The sequence below is a fragment of the Zalophus californianus genome, chromosome 2 (genome assembly GCF_009762305.2).
Source record: "Zalophus californianus isolate mZalCal1 chromosome 2, mZalCal1.pri.v2, whole genome shotgun sequence".
Lineage (NCBI taxonomy): Eukaryota > Metazoa > Chordata > Mammalia > Carnivora > Otariidae > Zalophus > Zalophus californianus.
In genome coordinates, this window is record NC_045596.1 from 85058944 (window position 1) to 85084747 (window position 25804).

The 25804-nt window shown below is 36.9% G+C and overlaps 1 protein-coding gene and 1 pseudogene across 1 annotated transcript in view; one reads left to right on the plus strand and one right to left on the minus strand.

Moving 5' to 3' along the window:
- The window catches only part of TACR3 (tachykinin receptor 3), a 74161-nt gene extending 71186 nt beyond the window's left edge, over positions 1 to 2975 (minus strand). Inside the window, exon 1 of the mRNA XM_027599647.1 lies at positions 2440 to 2975. Coding sequence (XP_027455448.1) covers positions 2440 to 2975 — 536 coding nt within the window. The remainder of the gene's footprint in view (positions 1 to 2439) is intronic.
- A 4023-nt stretch (positions 2976 to 6998) lies between these two features.
- On the plus strand, positions 6999 to 7515 carry LOC113925756 (annotated as a pseudogene).
- Positions 7516 to 25804: the final 18289 nt, after the last annotated feature.

Genomic DNA, 25804 nt, shown 5'->3' on the forward strand with positions numbered 1-25804 from the left:
GCCTGAGTCAAAGCTGAAGTAGTTTTCAAGCTCAGAGGATCTTTTTGATTTTATGCAGAGGGACAGAGTGAGTTAAATATGTTTTCTATTTAGGCTGGGAGAATACAATTCAGTTCATATTAAATGAGGATAGAAAACACAATTCAATAAGACAAGTATTCACATCACAGTCTAAATGATGTATTCCTTTATCAATAAGAACTAATTAGGGAACTAGTAACCTTTATGATTATTTCAATAAAGCATTAATTACACAGGAAAATATAATTTCTGTGAGCACATACTATTGCCTATATCCTATATGGGGTGGGGAGTCCATGCAGCCATAACCAAAGGCACCATGACTCACCTGAAATTTCTCAGAGAGGGTCAACCTTGCAAACTTGAATCTATAAAGTAATGGCAAATACCACAGGACTAGCTTTTCCAGTTCATGTTTGATAAGACACTAGTGTAGAAAGATTCCATCCATCCAGCAAGGATGGTAAACTATTGAATATTCTAATAACTTGTTATATTTGAATGATCTTTGATTCTAAAAATTATCTTAAACAGGTTTTTCTATAGGTCTGTATTGATTTTCATCAATTGAGTGCACAAAATATTACTTTAAGTAACAGTTTTTAAAAACATTTTCAGTAACAAAGCTGAGCATGCTTCAAATTTTGTTGCAAATTACATGCTTGATAAATTTTGCATTTTTTTGCTGATTAAATAATGTTTTCTACTAAAGAAATAGTAAAGAAGAAGTAAAGTATTCATTAATTTCAAATCAGTGACTGTGATGACATAGCATTATATTATCACTTAAAATAACTCCAAGACCACTTCAGATTTTGTCTAACTGTTGGCAGAAAATAACTGGAAAAGTACCCCTTTTTTCCCCTCAGACTTGAAATACCAATTTCACAACACTAAAATTTCATCAAATCTCATTAGGAATTATTAATATTTCAAGAAGATTGTGAGAATTTTATAACACGATATGCTAATTCCCTTCCTGATCCCATTGAAAATCACGTTTACAAGTAATTTAAAAAAAGAAGGAAAAGGAAACCAAAACAAAACAAAAGGGAAGATGCTTAAGCTAAAGGAACATTTGTTTCTATCTTGGTGGAGCAAAATTAGAGGCAATTTCACCTATTCCTCAACTTGGAGCTGATTTTGTTCCTTCTTTGCACTCACTCGTGTTCCTACAAAAGTGAAGGAAGAGATACATGTGGAAGATCAGAGATAAAGGGAAGATCAATTTTAGAGGCCTTCTAAAAATGCTAATGTAGTAAGAATATTAAGTCTCATTTCATTTTGAAACAGGTTGTTAATATAGAAAAAAAGTGCTCTTTTCTTTTCATGGTCAAGAACTTTGAGGCTTGAAGTTAAAGTCACGTCACCCCTCTACATCCCCCATGCAGCTGCCAGTCACAGAACAGACACGAATCAACTGGTGGTGTTGGGTTTTAGAATAATACTGAATTAGTGTAACCAGCTTTCAGTAATAAGTAGGGGTTTACCATTGTCTTAACACAATTAACACAATTATGCATATTTCATAATGTTCAATAGGAGAAAGCAAATGCAAACAGAAATTTTAAAAACTAAATTATGAGGACAAATATTGGCAGTCTGTCAGGCTTCTTTTAATTGCTTAAGGATCTCAGAATCCCCACTGTAAATGGGGGAACATTCTAAAAAATCATCTTAAATAGCTATAAAGTGGTACATCTCATTATTTAGGATCCTCCCCCCATCGTCTGAAACATTTGGCTGAAGGTAATCTTCCAGGAACAAGGTGTACCCAGGTCATAGCCTCCTCAGATTATTGAAAGTGAAATCTAACCCAAGTCACTGTGGAAACTTTCAGCATAAAGCAATCTTTTGGAGGACATCGTTACCTCTATTGGATGTTCCATGACTGGGGGGCCAAGCCAATATTGGCCTTGGAGCAAGCATAGGGAATAGGGCTGGTGGGGTTGAGGACCAGCAGACCAGGGAGAGGGGGGAAGGGTGGAGGGTGACTCATCGTCCATTTCTCTGACAGAATAGTGACTGACAGAGAGAAGGAAGACCAAAAAGTACCCTTTACAGAGAATGTAAGTTTTGTAGCAATAGTTTGAAGCCATTTGGGAAACTTGCTAGGATTGTTTCTAGCTGAGTTTGTCCCTCTTGGAATGACAGATTTTCCCCGTCTCCCTCCTTGGTCTTCTCAGTCCCTCTAGATGCTCTTAGTGGGATCAGGGGTTGGGGAGAGTGAGGGAGGCCATAGAAGCAGAAGCTGGTTCAGCCAACACCATGTGTTGGTGACCTCCTTTCTCCAAGAACTCTTTCCTAGGCCCTTTCCTTTCATCAAATCCATCTTGTTACCATGTCCTTGGTAACCTTATCCCACTGCCCAGGTCTTCTCTCTCCCTTTCCCCCCATTCCTCCCTATTCTCTCCTCACCTGTCCACCGCAATGGCCGTCATAGAGTAGATGCTGGCGAACACCGCCGTGATAGGAAAGAAGTTCTGGAAGCGACAGTAGTTGGCGCCGAAGTACCACTCGCTGTGAAGCGCATAGATGAAGTTGACTAAGGTGTTGAAGGCAGCCATGGAGGCGTCGGAGAAAGCCAGGTTCACAAGGAAGTAGTTGGTGATGGTCCTCATGCGCTTGTGGGCCAGGATGATCCAGATGACGATGAGATTCCCGAAGACCGCCACGGCCACCACCACGCCGTATGCTAGGGACCAGAGGGCGATGCGCCAGGACGGCTGCACGAACTGGTTGGTGAGGTTGGCCCGGGGCTGCGTAGGCGCCGGGGAGGCAGCAGGTAGTCCCGGCGCGGAAGAGGAGGCCGAGAGGTTGCCGGCTTGGACCAGCAGATGCAGCCACTCAGCCTCAGCCGCCCCTGCCGCGAGCGCCGCACTCAAGTTCCCGGCGTCCGCGCCCGCGGTGCCCGCACCGTCCGTCCAGTTTGCGGCTGCGGGGAGAGAGCCCATCGCCAGGGGTCTGCAGCCCCGGATCTCCCCACTCACCGCCGCCAGCCGGAGTCGACTCCCTCGAAGTTCTTCTCTGCTTCCTGGTCCCTTTGCTGCTGGGCGGACCTCAGCCCCTCCTGGAAGCAAGGTGGAGAAGCTACCGCAGCCCTTGCTGGTTATGAGATGCTTGGAGCCAGCAGGTGATGCGTAACAGGGGAGTCACTTTCTCGGAGGAGTTTCCGACTGGAGCAGGCAGGAAGAATGAGATGGGAGGGAAGGGAGACGTTAGGAGCTGTCACCAGCGGGGAACTCCGGGGTTGCCTCTTCTCTGGTTCCCGGGCCCTGGCTGGAGCACTGAGGTTCAGGCGCTGCAGCTGGCTTTATAGTCTCGTACAGTCCCCTGCTTTGGTGACGTTGTGGGGGCCGCGGAGCTGACGAACCCCTTCGCAGGCTATGATTGCGCTCCTTTCCTCCGTCGCGCCCTTCGTATTTCATTCATTCGCTACTTGTAGCCACGCAGCTGGAGCGTGGCGGGTTGAGACACTCAGGAAGGGCTGCATTTTCTCAGTTGTAATTAAAATCTGTACATGATTGATTTTTCCTTTTTTAACTTCAAGATATTTTTGCTGAGGTCCCTGCTCTCAGACGTTTCTTATGGGCTGTTCTTTTCTAAACCAATTAAACCATTCATCCCTAAAGCAGAGGCACTATCCCAGATTTGTCGTCAAGAGCGTGTGTGTGTGTGTGTGTGTGTGTGTGTGTGTGTGTGTGTGTAAACTGCTGCAGGCTGCGGGTACAGCTAGACGCTCACTTTGGTAGGTGTCGCTGGCCTTTGGAATTTCGCTCCACTTTCTGCTTGTGTGTGTGTTCTCACTTCTCAGATCCCTTTTCCTCACCCACTTCCGAAGTCTACCCATTTGTCCTATTCTAATCTCTGTCACCAGAAATCAGTTTCCTCTGCCTTCCTCCCGGGCAGAGACTGGTTTCTCCTGGAGGATTCTGCTCACGTTGGAATGCCATAACACACTGAGGGTAAATCAGAAACCCGAGATGCAGATTTTTTTGAAATACGATGACAAGACTTGAATCTCTTCATTTCTCTGGTGTGAACATATCTTGTAAGCAATCTAAACACATTCATTTGGTTATATGGCTTTGGACATTTGGCGCCTTAGTTTTCGGGCTGACCATGAGGACACTCTGATAAGGGTGAGTGACAGTAACCTGTTTCCTGTGCAGACCCGGAGGGCCTGACTTCTTGAACTTTGGCTGGGAGCAGGTGAGCAGCAGTGTTTATGGAGTGCAAGCTGGAGAAGGATGTTATGGGCAATTTATCAGTATGTTCCAGAGAGGAAACTCTTTATTAGTTTCTTGGAGGCAGGAATAACAGGATTTGGGGTTAAACATATTTTAGCAACCTCCCCAAAACATTGACTTCTTTAAACCCAAGTTTCCTCATTTGAAAGTTAATATTTAAAAAAATCTAATTTACAGAATAATTAGGGGGCAAGTAGTTTTCAACAGATTTTCAACAACAGAAGGCAAGAGGGAGACCTCAATACATGTTAGCGTCCTTTGTTCTTGTTATCATTGTTTATTTCATCTAAACATTTTCAGGTAAAATAGACTGGCACAGAAAGTTTTATTAGCTTCAAGAAAAGGTAGCATGTGATTTGTGAACATTCTGTATTCTTTAGTTTCCTGGTGTAGAACATATTTCTCCAAAACTCTGCAGTGATTATTATACAAGTAGACCTGGATGTCTGGTAATGAATAATGTTTTCTTTCTTGTAGTTTTTATGACACACAAGGTAGTGTATAGAAATAACTTTGAGGCAACCTGATAATAAATATATTGATACAACCCTGCTTCAAAATAAATGCATGCTGAAAATTATCAAGTTATTATTTATGATTTCTTCTCAGAAAGACCTGTGAAAATATGTGATAAATCATAAAGGAATTTAATAGAGATTCCACATGTCCTGTTTACTAATTCTAAACTAAACCATTTTCTTTTGAAAGGCAGATTATTTCTTTCTGCCAGTTCACCACTTAGAAATTACTTGAGTTGCAAATGAAAATCTCTTTCTTCCATAAGGAAATCAAGGAAGAATTTAAAAAAAAATTGTATGACATTCATCAGTCATCAAATAAGTCATGTGGTCGCTTGGTAATTTTGCATATTTTGATCAAATATTTAACATTGTAAAATTACCTAGTTGTGTAGAAATCCATTCAGTTTATTCTGTGCTTTACTTATCCCATACAGAGTATCAGGTCTGTAATTCCGCCTTCATTGGATTTTTCCCTGAGTGGAAATGATATGAAAAAAAAAAGTGATAATGATAGAATTAGAAGTACTTACAATGAAAGGGGTTTATTTAAAAAAAATGATTTTTTATTTGTTTATTTTTGAGAGAGAGAGAGAGAGAGAGACAGCAGGTCAGGGGTTGGGCAGAGGGAGAAGCAGACTCCTCGCTGAGCAGGGAGCCGGATGCCGGACTCCATCCCAGGACCCTGGGATCATGACCCGAGCCGAAGGCAGACGCTCCACCCACTGAGCCACCCAGGCCCCAGTGAAAAGGGTTTAATGAGTTAGTTCTTTCCTTTCAGAGGAAGAGAGGGATCCAGGTCATGGCTTTCCTTTTACATCTGTCTTCCACAGAGAGAATGTCTGTGTATCCCAGTAGAAGATTTATTGTTCATTCATTGCTTCAGTCATTCCTCCCATCAGTGCTGAGTGTACTTCCTTCCAGGAGCTGTGCCAGGTACTAGGATGGAGCAGGGAATCTATAGACATAAGCCAGATATGACTCCTGTCCTCGCTGAGCCTGCAGTCTAGCAATATTTTTGATCTTAGAGCAATTATTATGGATGGTGGAATAAGAAAGTACAGAGAAAAATGGGAGTGTTCAACTGAACAGGAGGATGTTGTGTTCACTGGATTCTGGATTCTGTCAACTTCACATAGTTTCTTTGTAAGGAAAAGATATATGCACCTCTCTGTTTATTGCAGCTTTATTTACAGTTGCCAAGATATGGAAGCAACCTAAGTGTCCATTGATAGAAGAATGGATAAAGAAGGTGTAGTGTGTGTGTATATATATGCACAATGGAATGTTATTCAGCCATAAAAAATGAGCTCTTGCCATTTGTGACAACATGGATGGGCCTAGAGCATATTATAATGAGTGAAATGAGTCAGAGAAAGACAAACACCCTATGATTTTACTTATATGTGGAATCTAAAAAACAAAAGAAACCAACAACAAAAAAGGCAGAAACAGACCCATAAATATAGGGAGCAAGCTGATGGTTGCCAGTGGGAAAAAGGAGGATGGGCAAAATGGGTGAAGGAGAGTGGTAGATACAGGCTTCCAGTTATGGAATAAGTAAGTCACAGGGATGAAAGGTACAGCATAGGGAATATATCAGTGGTATTGTGATAGTGAAGTAGGGTGACAGATCGTAGCCACACTTGTGGTGAGCATAGCATAACATATAGAGTTGTGGAATCACTATGTTGTACATCTGAAATTAATGTAACATTATGTTTGACTCTACTTCAATTAGCAAAAATTTATTTGTAAGGATGAAATGAAGTGCCAAAAAATAGACTTGTTAGAAGATTATGCCTTGAAAAATGGGAAGGTTTAGAAGATAATGGCTAAGAAAGAAGCTTCCTTAGACTTCTTCCTAAGAGAATTTGGTGAATAGTCTACTCATTGTAGCTCCAGAATCTGAATCCTGCCCTTATCTGAGTCCACTCTGCTGGTTTCCTAATTCCTCTTTCTATTACTATAAGAACTCCAAAGTCTTAGTCCTGGACTCCCGAGGGAAGGAGGACAGGCAGAGGAAATGGTAACATACTAGAAGGTGACTCTTGGAGAAGGATCCTCTCCTCTTACATTTAAAACTTGGGAGTGTGGCTTTTCTGCCCACTCCCTCCTGCCCGCCAGTGCTGCTCAGGCTGTACCACTAGCTCAGAGCTCTTGGCTTTGGCTAAACTAAGTCCACAGTGGTCTCTCTCCAGCTGCCCTCATGATCATCTACCAGGACTTCCTCAGCCACGATGAGATGTCCTCTGACATCTATAAGATTTGGGAGATCGTAGATGGGCTGCGCCTAGAGGTGGAGGGGAAGGTGGTCAAGAAGACAGAAGGTACCACTGATGATTCACTAATGGTGGAAATGCCTCCACTGAAGTCCCTGAGGGCAAAGGTACTGGAAGCACGGTAATCACTGATGTTGCTATTGTCATGAACCATCACTTGCAGGAAACCAGCTTCACAAAAGAAGCCTACAAGAAGTACATCAAAGATTACATGAAATCAATCAAAGGCAAACTGAAAGAACAGAGGCCAGAAAGAGTAAAATCTTTTACGACAGGAGCTGAAGAACAAATGAAGCACATCCCAGCTAACTTCAAAAATTACCAGTTCTTTTTAGGGAAAACACAAATCCAGATGGCATGGTTGCTCTGCTGGACTACCGTGAGAATGGTGTGGCCCTATATATGATTTTCTTTAAGGATGGTTTAGAAATGGAAAAATGTTAAGGAATTTGGCCATCACTTTGGATGCATCATGTATTGTCGTAACTAGCTGCTGCTCTTCATCCACACAACACCAGGACTTAGACAAATGGGCCTGATGTCATCTTGAGCTCTTCATTTATTTTGACCTTGATTTATTTGGAGCAGAAGCATTGTTTTTAAGGCATATTTCTTTTTTTTTTTTTTTTACATATCATGTAGGTTAGCTAAAGATAAAATGCATTTAAACTCATTTGAGAGAATATCTCTTAGCTTAATACATATTTAAGTCGATCCTGTGTAGCACCCTGGAGAAGTTAGGGCCTGGTTGTGGACTACTGCTAGAAAGCATAAGACGGCCTACAGATAACTTCTACAGGGAAAACTTCTTCTGGGACTGGAATAGGAAAAAAAGCAAGAACCAAAACTCTTAATTCTGAGTTCAAGTAAAGGGAAAGACCATGCTCATAGTGGTGCCAACATTTGAAGTGACTCCTTATACATTCCATCACGTACAAACGGAAGTAGTAGTTAACTCAATGACATTACCAAAAGAATAAGAAGAGACTAATATAGTAAGGAAAAAAACCCTGGGGAATGTGTTTGAGCACATTTAAAACCTATGCAAAAGCATGAGGCTGCTAGGAAATAAGCCAAGCATGGTATCATAGGAGATATTAATAGGTTTTACATAATAGTGATTAAATCTTGGTTTGACTGCATAAATATTAATACAAATTATGATCTTTTTTTAAAGATTTTATTCATCCACTTGAGAGAGAGAGAGAAAGTGAGACACAGAGCATGAGCATAGGGGGAGGGACAAAGGGAGAAGGGAGATGCAGACTCCCTGCTGAGCAGGGAACCTGATGCTGGGCTTGATCCCAGGACCCCGGGATCATGACCTGAGCTGAAGGTAGACACTTAACAGACTGAGCCACCCAGGCACCCCCAAATTATGATCTTTTATGTGAATGTTTGTTATTTATTCCTAATGAGAAAAGTTTATCTATTTTATTTATTTATTATGTATAATAGACTACATTTCTTTCAAGTTTTATTTGTTCTCCATATTTTTGTTTGGAATACATATTGGTAATGTGCCCCAGTAATTTGCTAACAATTTATAATAATAGAATGGATACTGATGACATGCTGTGCCCCCCCTCCTCTTTTTTTTTTTTTTCCCCTTACAACTCAAGGAAACCATATGGCATATTTCACACTTGTATTTTTATTTTAACAGTCCTCTTGAAAATAATAGGGTAGAATTTCAGGTGTTGGTGCTGGCTAGTGGAGGAGTTATTTTCAGAAAAAGTTTGTCAAAATTCCAGATTTCTCTGACAACGAACTTCTCTTTGACAGTTTGTTTCGATATGTTCGGTGTTCCCACTGTGTTGAGATTTATTTTTCTTTCTTATGAATTTCAGATCTGATGGTCCACACTTTGACTCTTGCTTTACACTTTTTTCCTTTGTTATTTCATCATACTGCTTTGCAATTACATTGGGTCATTTCCACAAGATCAGGCTACTAAGTATTGCTGGCAATCAATCAATAATCAGCAATCGATACAACTCCACTCAATTGTGTAGACAAGTGCCTTGAAAATACTTGTTTTCTGCCAAACACCCTTTTCATGTGGCTCTATCAGTTTCCATTTCCCCAAATCCCAAATTTCCTTCAACTTTCTTCTTTCTCCATCATCCTTCTTCTGCTCAGCAAGTTATTTCCAATTTATCTGAAAAAGATTCAGAGCATCAGCCAAATTGGAGCACCTGGGTGGCTCGGTTGGTTAAGTGACGAACTCTTGATTTTGGTTCAGGTCATGATCTCAAGGTCATGAGATGGAGCCCTGCACTGGGGCTCAGCATGGAGTCTGCTTGAGATGCTGCTCTCTCCCCTTCTCCTGCCCTTCCCCCTGCTCTATAAATAAATAAATAAAATCTTAAAAAAACGAACATCAGCCATGAATTTCACATTTCTGTGCATTTCATCCATCTTTTCATTATTTGTTATCATCTTGATGAAAGTGGTTTATCTTCTCCTGAAACATTCTTTTATCTAAAGTGCTACCTGTTCTTTCAACAACTCCTCTTTTCTCTCTCTCTTCAGCATCTCTTTTTTTGTCTTTAGGATTGAAACACATCTAAGAATCTACATTAAAATAACTCTTTTCTGACCACATTCCCTTTTAGTTACCACTTTTCTCTCTCTCCTTCTATTCCCACATGAGCTTCTTTAACAAAATATTTAAACTCATTATTTTCACTTCCTCACTCACAATTATATTCTTAAATATTAAATATTTAATACTCTTCTGTCAATGCACTGTCCTATCAATTGTCTGCATAATAAATTAAACTCTCATTTTCTGTCCTTAACTTCCTTGACCTCTCTGTAGCATTAGCATTTGACATTTATATCAGTTTGCTAGGGTTGTCATAACAAATTACCACAAACTGAGTGGCTTAAAACAACAGAAATTTATTCTTTCACAGTTTGGGGGGCTAGAAGCCTAAAGTCAGGATGTGGGCAAGTTTGGTTCTTTCTGGAGATTCTGAGGGAGAATCTATTCCATGCCTCCTTCCTAGTTTCTGTTGGTTGCTGGCAATCTTTGGTGTTCCTGGGCTTCTAGATGGTGTCACTCTAATTCTGTCCCTCTCATCACATGACGTTCTTCCTGTGTATCTTTACATTACCTTCTCTGTGTTCAAATTAACCTCTTCTTATAATGAGATCAGTCATTGCATTAGGGTCAGCCCCAAACTAGTGTACCTCATCTTAACTTGATTACATCAACAAAGACTCTATTTCCAAATAAGTTCATATTCACAGGTACTGGGAGTTAAGAACTAATTTATTTGGTGGGGGGGAGTAGAGGGACACAATATTGAGGGTCATATTTAAGGAAGGTTTTAAATTGGAGACTGACAGCTCAACTGTTGTATATAGATTTTGTGAATCAAGTGCTGGGTAGGAAGCAATAAATAGAGAGACTGTGAGTAAAGACAACCATGAATTCCTCCCCCCCTTCAATACTAAGTGTTGTTAATAGCCCTCAATGCAGTGTATGAATTACTACGGCAGTGGAAAAATGATATAATACAAAGTAATATATATCAGGAATCTTGATAATAATCTCACTCTTCAAGTCCAATAATTTCAATCCTAGTGATTTGATCTAAGGAAGTAATCAGAAATTCAGACAAAAATTTATGTACAAGGATGTATTTTAGAGTTATATTTATGAGATCAAAGATGTAAAAGGCATAAACATAAAATAATTTTGGCATGTCCAAAAACTGTATCCTAGTATCTTCAAAGATGGGCTTTTATCCCATCATTTGAAGAGCGTGTTTTAAATGTTCTAAAATTAGATAGAAGGGATGGTTGCACAACACTGTGAATGTACAAAAAGCTATTGAATTGTACACTTTAAAATGATTAAAATGGGGGCGCCTGGGTGGCTCAGTCGTTAAGCGTCTGCCTTCGGCTCAGGTCATGATCCCAGGGTCCTGGGATCGAGCCCCGCATCGGGCTCCCTGCTTGGCCGGAAGCCTGCTTCTCCCTCTCCCGCTCCCCCTGCTTGTGTTCCCTCTCTCGCTGTGTCTCTCTCTGTCAAATAAATAAATAAAATCTTTTAAAAAAATAACATGATTAAAATGGTGGAATTTGTGTTATGTAAATTTTACCTAAAACAGGAAACAGTTCCTAAAAAGACCAAAGAACTAAGAATTCAGAAGGATTCATCATGTCCCAATCAAGCTTTATACAAAAAAATCAAGTCAAGACATATTCAAGTGAAGTTACAAGACCCCTGGGCTCATAGATAAGGAGATAATATTATATGCAACAGGCAAAGATAGTCAAATCACCTGTAAGTTTAATAAATCAATTTGGTCTTGAAATTGTACACGTTACCTGCTGGAAGAGTGTTAAGGAATTCTTAAAAATTCTTCGGGAAAGGAAAATGTGTTCCAAGAAATTTATCCCAGTAAGTAAGCTCTTTTTCAAATATACAGATAACAGAAAGACATTTTCAAACATGCAGGGACTCAGATATAACACTGATGAGTGTTTTGTAGAACACAAACGATACTCCAACAAACCAAACAACAAGCAAGCAACCAAACAAAAAGATAATCTCTTTGTAACTAAAACCCAGCCAACAAAAGTGGACTGGAGTAGCTATCAGTTAAGACTGGAGCCATGGACCAGAGTTGGGTCTGAGCCACAGTGATGACTTTGAGGTGATCAGTATCCTCACTACCAGTGTTTCTAAACATATATGTGTACAACATAGTCACAGATTACATGAGGAGTAGTGACTACAGTTTGTATGCAAGAGAAAAATCACATTATCAAAGTGGCCCTTGAGAATCCTCCATATCACCGATAAAGTATGATATGTGCATACACCGTGTTTCCTAAGGAACAAAATAGCTAGTCTTCAAACTGGAATCTCTTGCTGCTTCTTCAGTTTAGCGAAAAATAAAGCATTAGATTGTATTCAGAGTCCAGATGGTACAAAATGCACATTTGAAACACTAGAATCATATTTATTTGTGCAGAACTTTTACACAATGAGAGGTGAGAATGACTGAGTTGAAGATTCATTTCTCCCATCTCCTCTTCTCACTGGGACTATGCTAAATCAAGAAAATGGGAAGAGCATTACCTGAAAATGTAAATTATTTCTCTCCTTCCTTGTTTTCTCCCTACCTCTTTCCTTCTTTATTTCCTAAGTATATTTATTGGAATTTTAGAATATGAAAGACGTGTATAATATAATTCTATAGAATTATAGAGTGATGATAATTTTGCCACCTGCATTTATACCCTCAAGTAATTTGGATACAATTTCCAAAGAAACAAAAACAAATTTATACAAATTCATTAAAAGAATTCTAATAACATCAAGATTTGTTTATTTATTTTTTTGTCTAAGAGGAGAAAGTGTTCTACACAAATAAGTATGGGGTGGTAGGTCAGATATCTGTTCGTTATCTACAAACACTGGCATTTCCCATGTTGATTCAAAAGATACAGGTGACATAATTAAGAGAAGAATTAATCTTTCAAAACTCATTAAAGTATCTATTACTCTAAATTAAAAACTGCTAAATGTGTGTGTGAGTAGGGGTAGTTGGATAATTCAGCATTTTTTAGCTCTCAAATTAAGAGCTCCTTGGAGAACTCCTATCTGTTAATTAAATCAAAGTTAATCAGTAAAATTATAGGATTCCATGATTGGTATATAATTTCTGTGCTACACATTCATTTACTATCATTTAAAGGAGGAATCAGAAATTAGTGTGTACAGGAAAAGCTGATATCTTTATTTATGTATGCTTCATTTTGCTTAGTGTAATTTTTCATTTCAAATATGATCGCTGCATAAACTCCACAAGAATGGAAATATATTAAAGAGAAAATAGGTTAAATTTGTTCAAAATAGTGCACAAAATTGGGGCGCCTGGGTGGCTTAGTCGTTAAGCATCTTCCTTCAGCTCAGGTCATGATCTCAGGGTCCTGGGATTGAGCCTCACATCAGGCTCCCTGTTCGGCCGGAAGCCTGCTTCTCCCTCTCCCACTCCCCCTGCCTGTGTTCTCTCTCGCGCTGTGTCTCTCTCTGTCAAATAAATAAATAAAATCTTTAAAAAAATAGTGCACAAAATTTTCTGGATACACATTTATTCCAAAATGTTCTTAGAGTTCTAAGAAGATTTCTAAGGACATAATCTATAATCAAACCAGCATTTTATATGGTTTAATCTAAATCTGGTTAGATTAAAAAGTCAAATATAGCTAACACTCTGAGGTACAAATTACTTTCTAATCTTTGTACTATTATATACTGACTAGTGTAGTATTCAGCTGTTGATCAAGAGCTCAAAAGAAAGCATAAATATATATATATTTATGCACAAATTTTATATATTGCATTATTGCATTAACGTATTTTATACATTTAAGATATTAATGATAAAGAAAGACGAAGCCATTGACATTAGTTTTTAAACATATAGGTAGGATCTCAGTATTTAATCTTCATTCACATAAGGTAGATTTGGTCATCGATATGAAAATTTTCCTTCTGTAATTATTTTGAAATGATATTAATAATGTTGCATAGGTACTTCCCTCACCCAACCTGTACAAACAAGTTGTTAGCAACCCCGCTAATTCCATGGCTGCATACACAGTTGGGAGTCAACAGGTGTGTCCATAAATGGCTGTCCTAACTTTGATAGTATTGATATACTTCCTAATTGGTTGAAACACACATATTTTCCTTTTTTCCTCTTAGGAAGTTTTATCCTCTTTCCTCAGAACACTTGGAGTTCCTCGGTATCCCAACAATTAAAAATATAACACTCCATACTGAAGTACCTGTAGGTGCTAGTTTGCATGGGATTTACAAATGAGGGAATGATAACTCTATTATTGGTGCATTTTTTTTTTTTTTTTTGAGAGAGGGTTCAGGCACAGAGGGAGAGGGAGAGAGAGAATCCCAAGCAGGCTCCACGCCTAGCACAGAGCCCGATGTGGGGCTCAGTCTCACAACCCTGTGATCATGACCTTAGCTGAAATTAAGAGCCAGACATTTAGCTGACTGGCCACTCATGTGCCCCATGTTGGTACATTTTTAATATCTGCTGAGGCTGCCTCCAGTCATGTTGACCAGCCTGTTTCAATAGTACGAAGTCTCTCCCCCAGGTTTGATTGTATGTTTTGATAGTGCTTTTGTAACCAAATTGTATAAATTTTGAGAAGTGTTCCTGATCCTTTTTCCCCCATATACCCTGATTTTTTTTTAAATGTAACTATTTATTTTCCCTGAATAGAAGTCTTTCAGGTACATCTATAAGACATTATAGTACAGTTGACCCTTGAACAACAAGGGTTTGAACTGCATGGGTCTACTTATATGCAGATGTTTTTGGATAAATACAGTACAGTACTGTAAATGTGTTTTCTCTTCCTTATTATTTTCTTAACATTTTCTTTTCTCTTGCTGACTTTATTGTAGAAATACAGTACATGATATATGTAACATACAAAATATGTGCTAATTGACTGCTTTTGTTATTGGTAAGCCTTCTGGTAGACAGTAGGCTATTAAGTTTTGGGGGAGTCAAAAGCTTGGATTTTTGATTGTGTAGGGAGTCACTGCCCCTAAGCCATGCATTGTACAAGGGTCAACTATAGACATGTATATAGTCCAAAAATGTATATAGAAATGTAGTGCCATAATTGTTAACATCTCTGTTTTATGAGTGAGGAAACTAACTGAGAAGTAATTTGAAACTTAACTGACAGGGCCAGCATTCAAATCCAGATGTTTCAAAAGCAAATCCCACAGCCTTAGTCAAACACTCTTTGGTCTCAGTTTAGTTGGAAAGTAATTGGAAGAGGCTAATGTGTTTTTTTATGTTAAATCATCACACAGAGTGTAACACTCAGGGTGAAATGAAAAAAAAAATACATCAGCATTCCTTAAAAGTCAACAAAACAAAGCGAAAGTAAAGGGGAACATATTTTATAATTATTTATATTTCAGGTTATATTTAATTTATATTACCATACTGGTTATATATTTTGAGTGGAAATTAGTTCTTATCAATTTCTCATAGAAACAAAGGACCTATGAGGACATTTTACTTGATAGTTTTTTTTTTTGCCTGTTCTTACAATTTTATTTAAATTGAATTCAAGTTTCTCTTCACTATAGGGTTTTTCTTCTATTTGTTAATGTTATCCTTGCTTTAGAAGGAGAATTCATTCATGAGTCAAAATGCTCTACCTGACAGGTAGACAGACCTCTCCAGAGGTTTTTTGCAACAGAAACAGTGCAGAATAAATCAGAATCAATCCACTTGTGGAAAAAATTTGGAGAAATATCTAAAGATTTTGTGTTTGCAAAGTCAAGTTCAGATCATTGCAATTTCTTTTTTTCCCCCAAATTTTATTTAAATTCTAGTTAGTTAACAAATGGTGTAAGGAGTAGAATTTAGTGATTCATCACTTACATTTAACACCCAGTGTTCTTCACAAGAGCCCTCCTTAATACTCATCACCCACCCACCTCCCTTGATCTACCTTCAGTTTGTCCTCTGTCTAAAAAAGTCTCTTATGGTTTGTTTTCCTCCGTCTTTTTTTCTCCTTCCCAGATGTTCATCTGTTTTGTTTCTTAAATTCCACATGAGTGAAATCATATAGTATTTTTCTTTGACTGACTTATTTTGCTTAGCCTAATACCCTCTAGCTCCATCCATCTCCTTGCAAATGGCAAGATTTCATTCTTTCGATGGCTGGATAATATTCCAGTGTATGCATATACCACATCTTCTTTATCCATTCATTAGTTGATGGACATTTGGGCTCTCTCCATAGTTTGTTTATTATTGATAATGTTGCTATAAAAAAAAGACTTGAGTGTTGAAATGATTTCTTGATCCATGGATCAAGCTGCCATAGATAGTGATTCTTCCAATGGATTTTGGCAAAGTAAATTGAAAACCTTCAAGGACGGATTCACCATTCTACATACCATTAACAAAGTTCGTGATTCATGGGAAGAAGTCAAAATATCAACATGAACTGGAGTTTGGAAGAATTTAATCCCATTTCTCATGGATGACTTTGAAGGGTTCAAGACTTCAGTGGAGGAAGTAACTGACTATCTGATGAAAATAGCAAGAGAGCCAGAATTAGAAGTAGAGCCTGAAGATGTTACTGAATTACTGCGATTTTATGATGACACTTTAACAGATGAGTTGCTTCTTATGAATGAGCAAAGAAAGTAGTTTCTTGAGATGGAATCTGCTTCTGTGATACTGTGAAAATTGTTGAAATGACAACAAAGAATTTAGAATATTATATAAACTTAGTTGATAAAGCCGTGACAGAGTTTGAGAATATTGACTCCAATTTTGAAAGAAATTCTGTAGGTGAAATGCTATCAAACAGAATCGCATGCTACAGAGAATTTTTTTTTTGTGAACATAAGTCAGTTGGTGCAGCAAACTTTTTGTTGTCTTATTTTAGGAAATTGCCATGGCCATCCCAACCTTCAGCAGCCACGACCCTACCAGTCAGCAGCCATCAACACTGGAGAAAGACCTTCCACCAGCAAAAGTTTACAACTCATTGTTGTTGCACTTTTTAGCAATAAAATATTTTTAAAGTGTGTACACATTTTTTGAAATAATACTATTGCACACTTACTTAATATGTTACAGTATAGTGTAAACATAACTTTTATATACACGAGGAAACCAAACAATGTATTTGTCTCCCCTTATTGTGATACTCACTTTCTTGTGGTGGTATGGAACTGAACCCACAATATATTTCAGAAACAACCCTCATAATCTTATTATTTTTATTGTTTTCTATGGCAAAGCAAAATTTCCAAGGTAGTTTAATCTTTATTTTCTTTTTTTTTAAGATTTATTTATTTATTTTGAGAGACTGAGAATGAGAGAGAGAGAGAGAGAGAGAGAGAGCGCACATGAGAGGAGGGGAAGGGTCAGAGGGAAAAGCAGACTCCCCTCCAAGCAGGGATCCCGATGCGGGACTCGATCCCGGGACTCCAGGATCATGACCTGAGCCGAAGGCAGTCGCTTAACCGACTGAGCCAGCCACCCAGGTGCCCAGTTTAATCTTTATTTTCAAAATTTTTATAGGATTTTGAAAATGTATTAAGTTTATATAAAGTAGTGTGAAAATCTGAAAAGACAGAAAAGTAACATTTAAAATTCTCTAGAAATAACATTTATAAAACAATTAAAAGGGAGGCATTATGTCATCTAAATGAATATAAATGATTCTAACCCTAGCATCTCTTCCTTATACCATTGGTGTCCAAGTGAGGTGCATATATTGCATGTGGTGCTAGAGAAGATTCGTTAAGATGTGGGGGGATATATTAGAACTTTTATGATTTTTATTCTTTATCTTATCCTTTAACTGTTTTATGCTATTGGTATATATTTTAAAATTTATCTAATATATTAGTATAGTAGAACAAAGGTATAAATTATACAGTAATGATCATGTGTATGCATGCATGCCCTGTGTTCACTGATTTTTAATTGGTGAAAATCTGTTATAAAAGATCTTAATGCTATACTTCCCTTTCCTGTCTCTTCTCCCACTGCCACTGCATTCTCCAGCCACAGAGAAGATGCACTTCTTTTGGTCCCTGGAGGATTTCCCCCCATTGGCTTAGAGTAGGAGGACACAAAGATGCTGGCGTGACAGAGATCTACATTTTTTTCTCTTGTTTGTGCCACCTTCCTGAGTCCTAGTGGTAGTGTGAAAAGTAAGGTTACTGCAAGGATTTTTTTAACTTTAGGAAATTATGCTTATAATTTCCACTCTGTGGTAGACCTTTAATCCAATCCTGATGTTTTGCATTCTATTCAGCTGGTATTAATCCTTTATCCAAAGATTTAAAATTATTTCTCTAGAAATACTAAACTAATAGATTTATTGACTTTTTCCTGGTTTATTGCATTAGGGGAAATCAGGTGTAATAATTTTGGTAGGAAAAATGTCTGAATAAATCATTCTTAAAATGGGGAAACTCTGATCTTAGCCTTTGCAGCGATTACGACTGTTCTTTTTTGGTTGCTACAATTTGTTGATGATAAAAAGTATTACCTACCGAGCTATAATTAAGATGGTGTTTCTGAAATCTTAGAGAGCAAACTTATGAAAAATGCAGTTTATTTATAGAACTGACTCTTCAGACAAAAGTTTACAGACCCAACTGTTCTCTCTGGGCTTAGAAGAAAGTGATTACTTCATCTGAAGAAATAATTTCCTTGGATGGCTGAAGAAATAAAATCAAAGGAGAGAAAAATTAAGTATTCAAAGGTCTCTTATGTTAGAGGGACTGTAGAGATCACTTAATTCAAATACCTTAGAGGTAGAGCAATTGAGTCACCAGGAGTTGAGAAGTCATTTGCTTTTGTATAGGTAAAATGGGTTGGGGTAGGAAGAAACTTTATTAGTATTGGTGGACACTGGTGCTCAGTGTACTGCCATACTCATTTAGCAATTGTTAAGTACTTCTTGGGTTTTAATTTAAGCTTCTATTGTTGAATGGCATGCAGTTATTTTGAGACCTGAAATACCTATTTTGGTCTGTGTTCTATCAGACCATCATCCCAGCAGGATGGGAATTGCACAGAGACATTCCTCAGCAAGTGTAAGTGGAAATATTCTTGGTTCTTGGAAATATTCAAGAAAATGCAATAGGAGAAACCGCTGAGGGTACCGACTACGTAAATGAACACACAGCTGCTATTCTTTGGGTCCCACATTAAATCTTCCTGAAGAATTACCTAACATTCTGGCTAAATGGGTCCCTTCCAATGATCAGTTATCTGAAGGTGCTAAAAATGCAACATGGTTTGCAGATGTCTCAAGAGAGGAAGGTTAACAATCTGGAAAGCATTTGCACTGGCTGATAATATGATATAGATTTTTAACATTTATGGGGAATAGCTAATGAACAAGCAGTATATCTAGAAAATGAGACATAGATCATTGGAAGACAAAAGGAATCTCAGTGGGTGCTATGTTATGGAAAATGTTGTGGATTTAGGAGGGGGAAATGAAAGTGGGCCATGTTGATACCCACCAGGAGAATGCCATTCAAATTCAGAAGGGGGCTGGAACCAACCAGTAGATACTCCTGATGGTTCTGGAAAGTGGTCTCTTGGACACATGAGATGAGTTGGCATGGGGGGATTTACCAAGAAATACACTGACTGGCATAGAAAAACTATGTGTCCTACTGTCTTAGAAGCTTACAGTATTTGCTTTTTTGTCAACAGGAACATTAGAGACTAAAAGAAGCCATGGTTGCATTTTGAGTAGATCTAGGCAGGCCCATAGTTTATAGATTACATTGATGAATTATTCATAAAGCTGGGTGGATACCAAAGGGCCTTGACCAGTGTAGGACACTTGTTATTAATTTAGATTTACATATCCATCAACTGAAGAAAATACTTCTAACACTGTTTAATGCCTAGAGCTGAAAACATTTCAGTTTGGACCTTCTGCTTATATAGCATTTGATGAAGGAACTCATTTTGTTGCAGGTGCAGTGGAACAATGCACTGAGAAACATCACATCTTACCATCCACAAAATATTCAAAAATTAAAAACTTGAATGGGCAATTGAAACAGCTACTTACTACATTGGCAGGTTATAAGTAAGGCTTGCAAAATTGAATAAATGTGTGTTAAAACTTAATATATGTGAATATAAAGGGAATTCATGGTTGGATAAGTTGTTGAGACATTGTGCAGAAAATAGAGAAGAGGGAATGAGGGATAGTACAAGCACATAGCATTAATTTCTGTCCTACTTCTAATATTTTTTTCTTTCTGTCCTATATAGAATCTTTCTGATTCTATAGTGTGGAACTTGGATTGCATTTATGAATTCCAGGGGAAGAAATGATTTTTCAATATGATTCATAACAATATCTCTAAAGGAAAATGAAATTAAGAGTTAAAAATTAAAAAAAAACTCTTCAAGAGAAAATTAGACATGCAAAGATGATCCAACATACTATGATTAGCATCGCCAAAGTGAAAAGCAATGAAATGGACTAGAATAAATACTAATAATTATCATTAAGGAAACTATTTATGGAATACAATCATACTTAAACCTATGTACTGGAAGACTTCAATATTATATGTGACTTTCAATTGAGAATGATCAACACCAAGATATAACCTATTAAAATTACTGAATGTGAATTATCTTTAAGAAAAAGCATTTGGAAACCAGGAAAAAAATTAATTTACTTATAAGGGGAAAAAAACAAATAGGTACAAGACTTCTAGAACAAAATATTTCATAATAGAATACAGAGGAGCAATTTATTGAAGATATTCAAGGAAGCAAGGATTTTATATCCAGCCAAAATATAAAGGTCATGGACAATTACAAACATGAGAGTAATTGACTAATATTGTTCCCATCAACTATTTATGAATAATCTTCTAGATAATTACTTTAGGCATCTGAACAATCATAAAGAAGTTTTATTATTAGGTATGGTGATAAGCATAAAGTATATTTAACTGTGCAACCAAGCTAAGTGTTTAGGATGATGATGAGAAAATTATAAATGTATATGCTTTGACATCATAGATATAATAGAACTATCAAAAATTGGCAGAGAAGAGACAGAGTATATGGAAGTAAAATAAGTTTACTAGTTGTATTTTATAGGCAATAAAAATTAAAATAATATGATTTTAAGCAGATACTGGAGAATAGGGAGAGAAGGGGAGGATTTTATTAGCCTAATTAATTATTGTGGATAGTAGGAATCATAAAATAGTATGCCAAAAGGAGAAGACCTAGAATATTATATATAATTATTATTAGCAGTATAAAGCCAATAATTAAAACAAAAAATATAAATTTATCTACATAATAAGAGATACGACAAAATAAAAAGAAATATACCATGTGATGTAGGCTTTAAATAAAATAAAACAATGTGACAGAATTGAGAACAAATATTTGGTCATATCAATAGGTAAAAATGACTCTAACTCAGTGCATTAAAATGTAAAAGTTATTCAGATTGTCTAATAAGGCAAAAGCCATGAAATAAACAAGGCACATGCAAAATTAATGATAAAAAATATAAAAGTTCAGTATCATAATTTTGATGTTAGACAAAATAACAATCTAGACAGGAAAATATTTTTTAGTGCTAAAGTTCTAGAATATGGGTCTTTTTAAAGGATGTTTTTATTTTTTATTTTTTTAAGTTTTTATTTAAATTCCAGTTAGTTAACATACAGTGTAATATTAATTTCAGGTATGAAATTTAGAAATTCAGCACTTACATACGACACCCATTGCTCATCATGACAATGATTTAACCCATCCCCTACCCACCTCCTTCCATCAACCCTCAGTTTGTCCTGTCTTAAAGAGTCTCCTATGGTTTGCTTTCCTCAATCTCTTTTTTCCCCCTTTCCCATATGTTCATCTGTTTTGTTTCTTAAATTCCACATGACTGAAATCATATGGTATTTGTCTTTCTCTGACTGACTTATTTTTCTTAGCATAATACACTCTAACTCCATCCATGTACTGCAACTGGCAAGATTTCATTCTTTTGATGGCTGAGTAATATTTCGTTGTATATGTATAATACCTCTTCTTTATCCATTCATGAGTCAATGGACATGTGGGCTCTTTCCATATTTTGGCTGTTGTTCATAGTGCTGCCCTAAACATTGGGGTGCATACAACCCCTAGAATCAGTTTATTTGTATCCCTTGGGTAAATACCTAGTAGTGCAATTACTGGATCCTAGGGTAGTTCTATTTTTAACTTTTTGAGGAACCTCCATACTGTTTGCCAGAGTGGCTGCACCAGTTTGCATTCCTACTAACAGTGTGAGAGGTTTCTCCTTTCTCCACATCCTTGACAACACTTGTTTCTTGTGTTGTTGATTTTAGCCATTGTGACAGGTGCGAGGTGATATCTCATTATAGTTTTGATGTGTATTTCCCTGATGATGAGTGATGCTGAACATCTTTTCCTGTGTCTTTTGGTCATTTGAATTCTCCAACAATCAGGTGAATAAAAGAGGTGGTTGAGGGGAAGGAAATGAAATAACTAAGATAATAAGAGAAACTTCAGAAGCATAACAACCATGTGCAATGTGTGGACTTGTTTGAATCTTGAAATTGTCATGTTTGAGACAATTGGTGTGGATAAAGCCTGGATATTATTAATATTATCTAATTAAATAATTGTTAATTTTACTATGTGTAATGGTAGCATGGTTGTGGTATTTTTTAAAAGTCCATGCCAGAGATATATCTTGAAGAATCTACTGGATAAATGACATATGTTTGGGATTTTCTACATATGTAAATATTTAAAATCCATAATATTTATTCTGAATAATAGAAAAATGAATAGTCTCATTTTGTCAAGTTTAGGAAACATAAACTCATTCTTTACAAATACTACAATATCTCTCTTTTGAAATAAAAAATATACATTAAAAACATAAATTTCCGAGGAACAGTCTGCTTATTCCCCCAAAATGGAATATTTTAAATATTTATTTCATTATCCTGTGCTAAAGGAAAAAAAAGAGGGAGATAATACTGATACTTTCTAAAAGATAGCTCCACTGTCATTACTGTTTCACACACAGGCCCTTATGATACAAGGGAAAAAGTGAACAAGCACTTGATTCCAAAAACATTAAAATCAGTTTGGTCTGTTAAGGGAATGGTTTATCACAATTACTCATTCTTTTGTAACTCTGGGTATTTTTACACAATAGGTGAGAAAATGAGTTTTGCAGGAGAATTTTTATGTTCATATGTTCATTTTTTTTTTATTCACAAACATTTGTTCGGGACTGTTATTAGCCAGACACTATTTGGGATATTGAAATGTAATAATATTAAAAAAAAGGGCTAGTATCCAAAATCTATAAAGAACTTATTAAACTCAGCACCCAAAGAATAAATGATTCAGTCAAGAAATGGGCAGAAGACATGAACAGACATTTTTCCAAAGAAGACATCCAAATGGCCAACAGACACATGAAAAAGTGCTCAATATCGTTCGGCATCAGGGAAATCCAAATCAAAACCTCAATGAGATACCACCGCACACCTGTCAGAATGGCTAAAATTAACAAGTCAGGAAATGACAGATGTTGGCGGGGGTGCAGAGAAAGGGGAACCCTCCTACACTGTTGGTGGGAATGCAAGCTGGTGCAGCCACTCTGGAAAACAGTATGGAGGTTCCTCAAACAGTTGAAAATAAAGCTACCCTACAATCCAGCAATTGCACTACTGGGTATTTACCCCCAAAGATACAAATGTAGGGATCCGAAGGGGGTACGTGCACCCCGATGTTTACAGCAGCAATGTCCACAATAGCCAAACTGTGGATAGGGCCAAGATGTCCATGGACAGATGAATGGATAAAGAAGATATAATACACACACACACACACACACACACACACACACACACACACACACACACACACACACACAATGTGGAATATTATGCAGCCATCAAAAGGAATGAGATCTTGCCATTCACAACGATGTGGATGGAACTGGAGGGTATTATGCTGAGCAAAATAAGTCAATCAGAGAAAGACATGTGTCGTATGACCTCACTGATATGAGGAATTCTTAATCTCAGGAAACAAACTGAGGGTTGCTGGAGTGGTGGGGGGTGGGAGGGATGGGGTGGCTGGGTGATAGACATTGGAGAGGGTATGTGCTATGGTGAGCGCTGTGAATTGTGTAAGACTGTTGAATCACAGACCTGTACCTCTGAAGCAAATAATACATTATATGTTAAAAAAAAAAAAAAGAAGATAGTAGGAAGGGTGGGAAATTGGAGGGGGAGATGAACCACGAGAGACTATGGACTCTTAGAAACAAACTGAGGGTTCTAGAGGAGAGGTGGGTAGGGGGATGGGTTAGCCTGGTGATGGGTATTGAAGAGGGCACATACTGCATGGAGCACTGGGTGTTATACGCAAACAATGAATCATGGAACACTACATCAAAAACTAATGATGTAATATATGGTGATTAACATAACATAATAAAAAAATTAATTGGATGCAAAGACAACCTGTGTTACTTGTATATAGAGATGACATAAACAACTTGAGACAAAGCAAACGTGTTTGATGCACAATGTCTAACATGAGGCTTATGCTTCTTTGGAATAAATCTGATATAGAAATAAACTGCTTTTATGACCCTAAAAATAAAACAAAAAAACAAGCTTATGATCCCATAATTATTAAATTTAATGGGGATACCCCAAAATGAATAAACACATGTATTCTATGGTATCTCTAATATTTGGTAATGACATTATTATAATGCCATCTAATATACAGAAATGAAGGATGTTAACTTTTTTTGAAAGATATTCTTTTTAAAGTAATCTCTTTTCTAATGAATGTATGTCATCACAGCAAAAGTTATATATACATATATATATATATATATGCGTACGTGTGAGGTTTTTGGTAAACAACCTTTGTACACTTAAGAGTTTGAGACATTATATCTTTATATATACCTTCTCCTTATTCATGGACTCTAAATGTTGAATGCTTCAGGTTCTTTCCTGAACTTCACCATTATTTCTTTACCTTTCCTTTTCCTCTTTTTCCCCTTTTATCCTATCTCCTTCTCCCTTCCCTCATTTTATTTATCCTTCACCCATTCATCAAATGGAAATTTTAGATCTCTCCTATTTCCTTGTCTTTATATGTTGTAGGAGAATATTTATTACTGTGGAGAATTAAAATTTTGTTAAAGTCAGTGATCATCACTCTGAGTTTGGTACCAAAGGTGACAAACATTTAGAGAATGAAATACCTATTGTGCCTTGAATACCATAATAACAAAAAATGTTTGATTAATAATAGCCATTTTGACAGAAGGCATTAAATATGATATTATTTCACAGTTCAACAGATCACATCTTACATATGAGAAATTTTTGTTGTCTTGCAATTTCCAAAGATAACATTTATGGCATGACAACAGGGATAACTTGGCTTAAATTAATTTGGCTTTCATATCAGACTATGTCTTTGCAGACAGATATTCATTATTTAAGCATATCTATGATTGAATAAAATGATTTTTTCTCTTCTGTGAGGCAATTTCCTGTTTATAGTAAATACACATATACAAAACTATATATATGTATATTTTATATATAAAAATGTTTTATGGTTATATAAATATATAAGATAAACTACATGTGATATATAGTACTATATTTATGATATATATACTATATACATAGTATTTATTATGTTTCATAACATGTAGTAATATTATTTGTTCATATATCTGTCATCATTTGTCCATCATCTAGGAAGCTATGGAGAAGCTACATGGCTGTCAAACTGGGGCAGTAAGTGTGACTCAGTCTCTCTGTACCCTTTCTATACTCTCCGCTCTTCAGCATTGCTTCAACTTCTTTGATGAAATAGTTTAGTAATTTTGATCTTTAATTTTATTTTACTATCCCCTGATGTATATAGCTTTCTGTTTTCAGAAAACTAATTATCAATTTCAGTACATCTTATGTATCTTTGAATATTTATATCTGATATATATTTGTATATATTGCAAAATTCATTTATCATCACTATTTTTTCTTATTTTTCCCTTATCAGATCTCAAGGATTGTATTCCACTTTCACAGTAGTCTGTAGATACTAGTCTATTA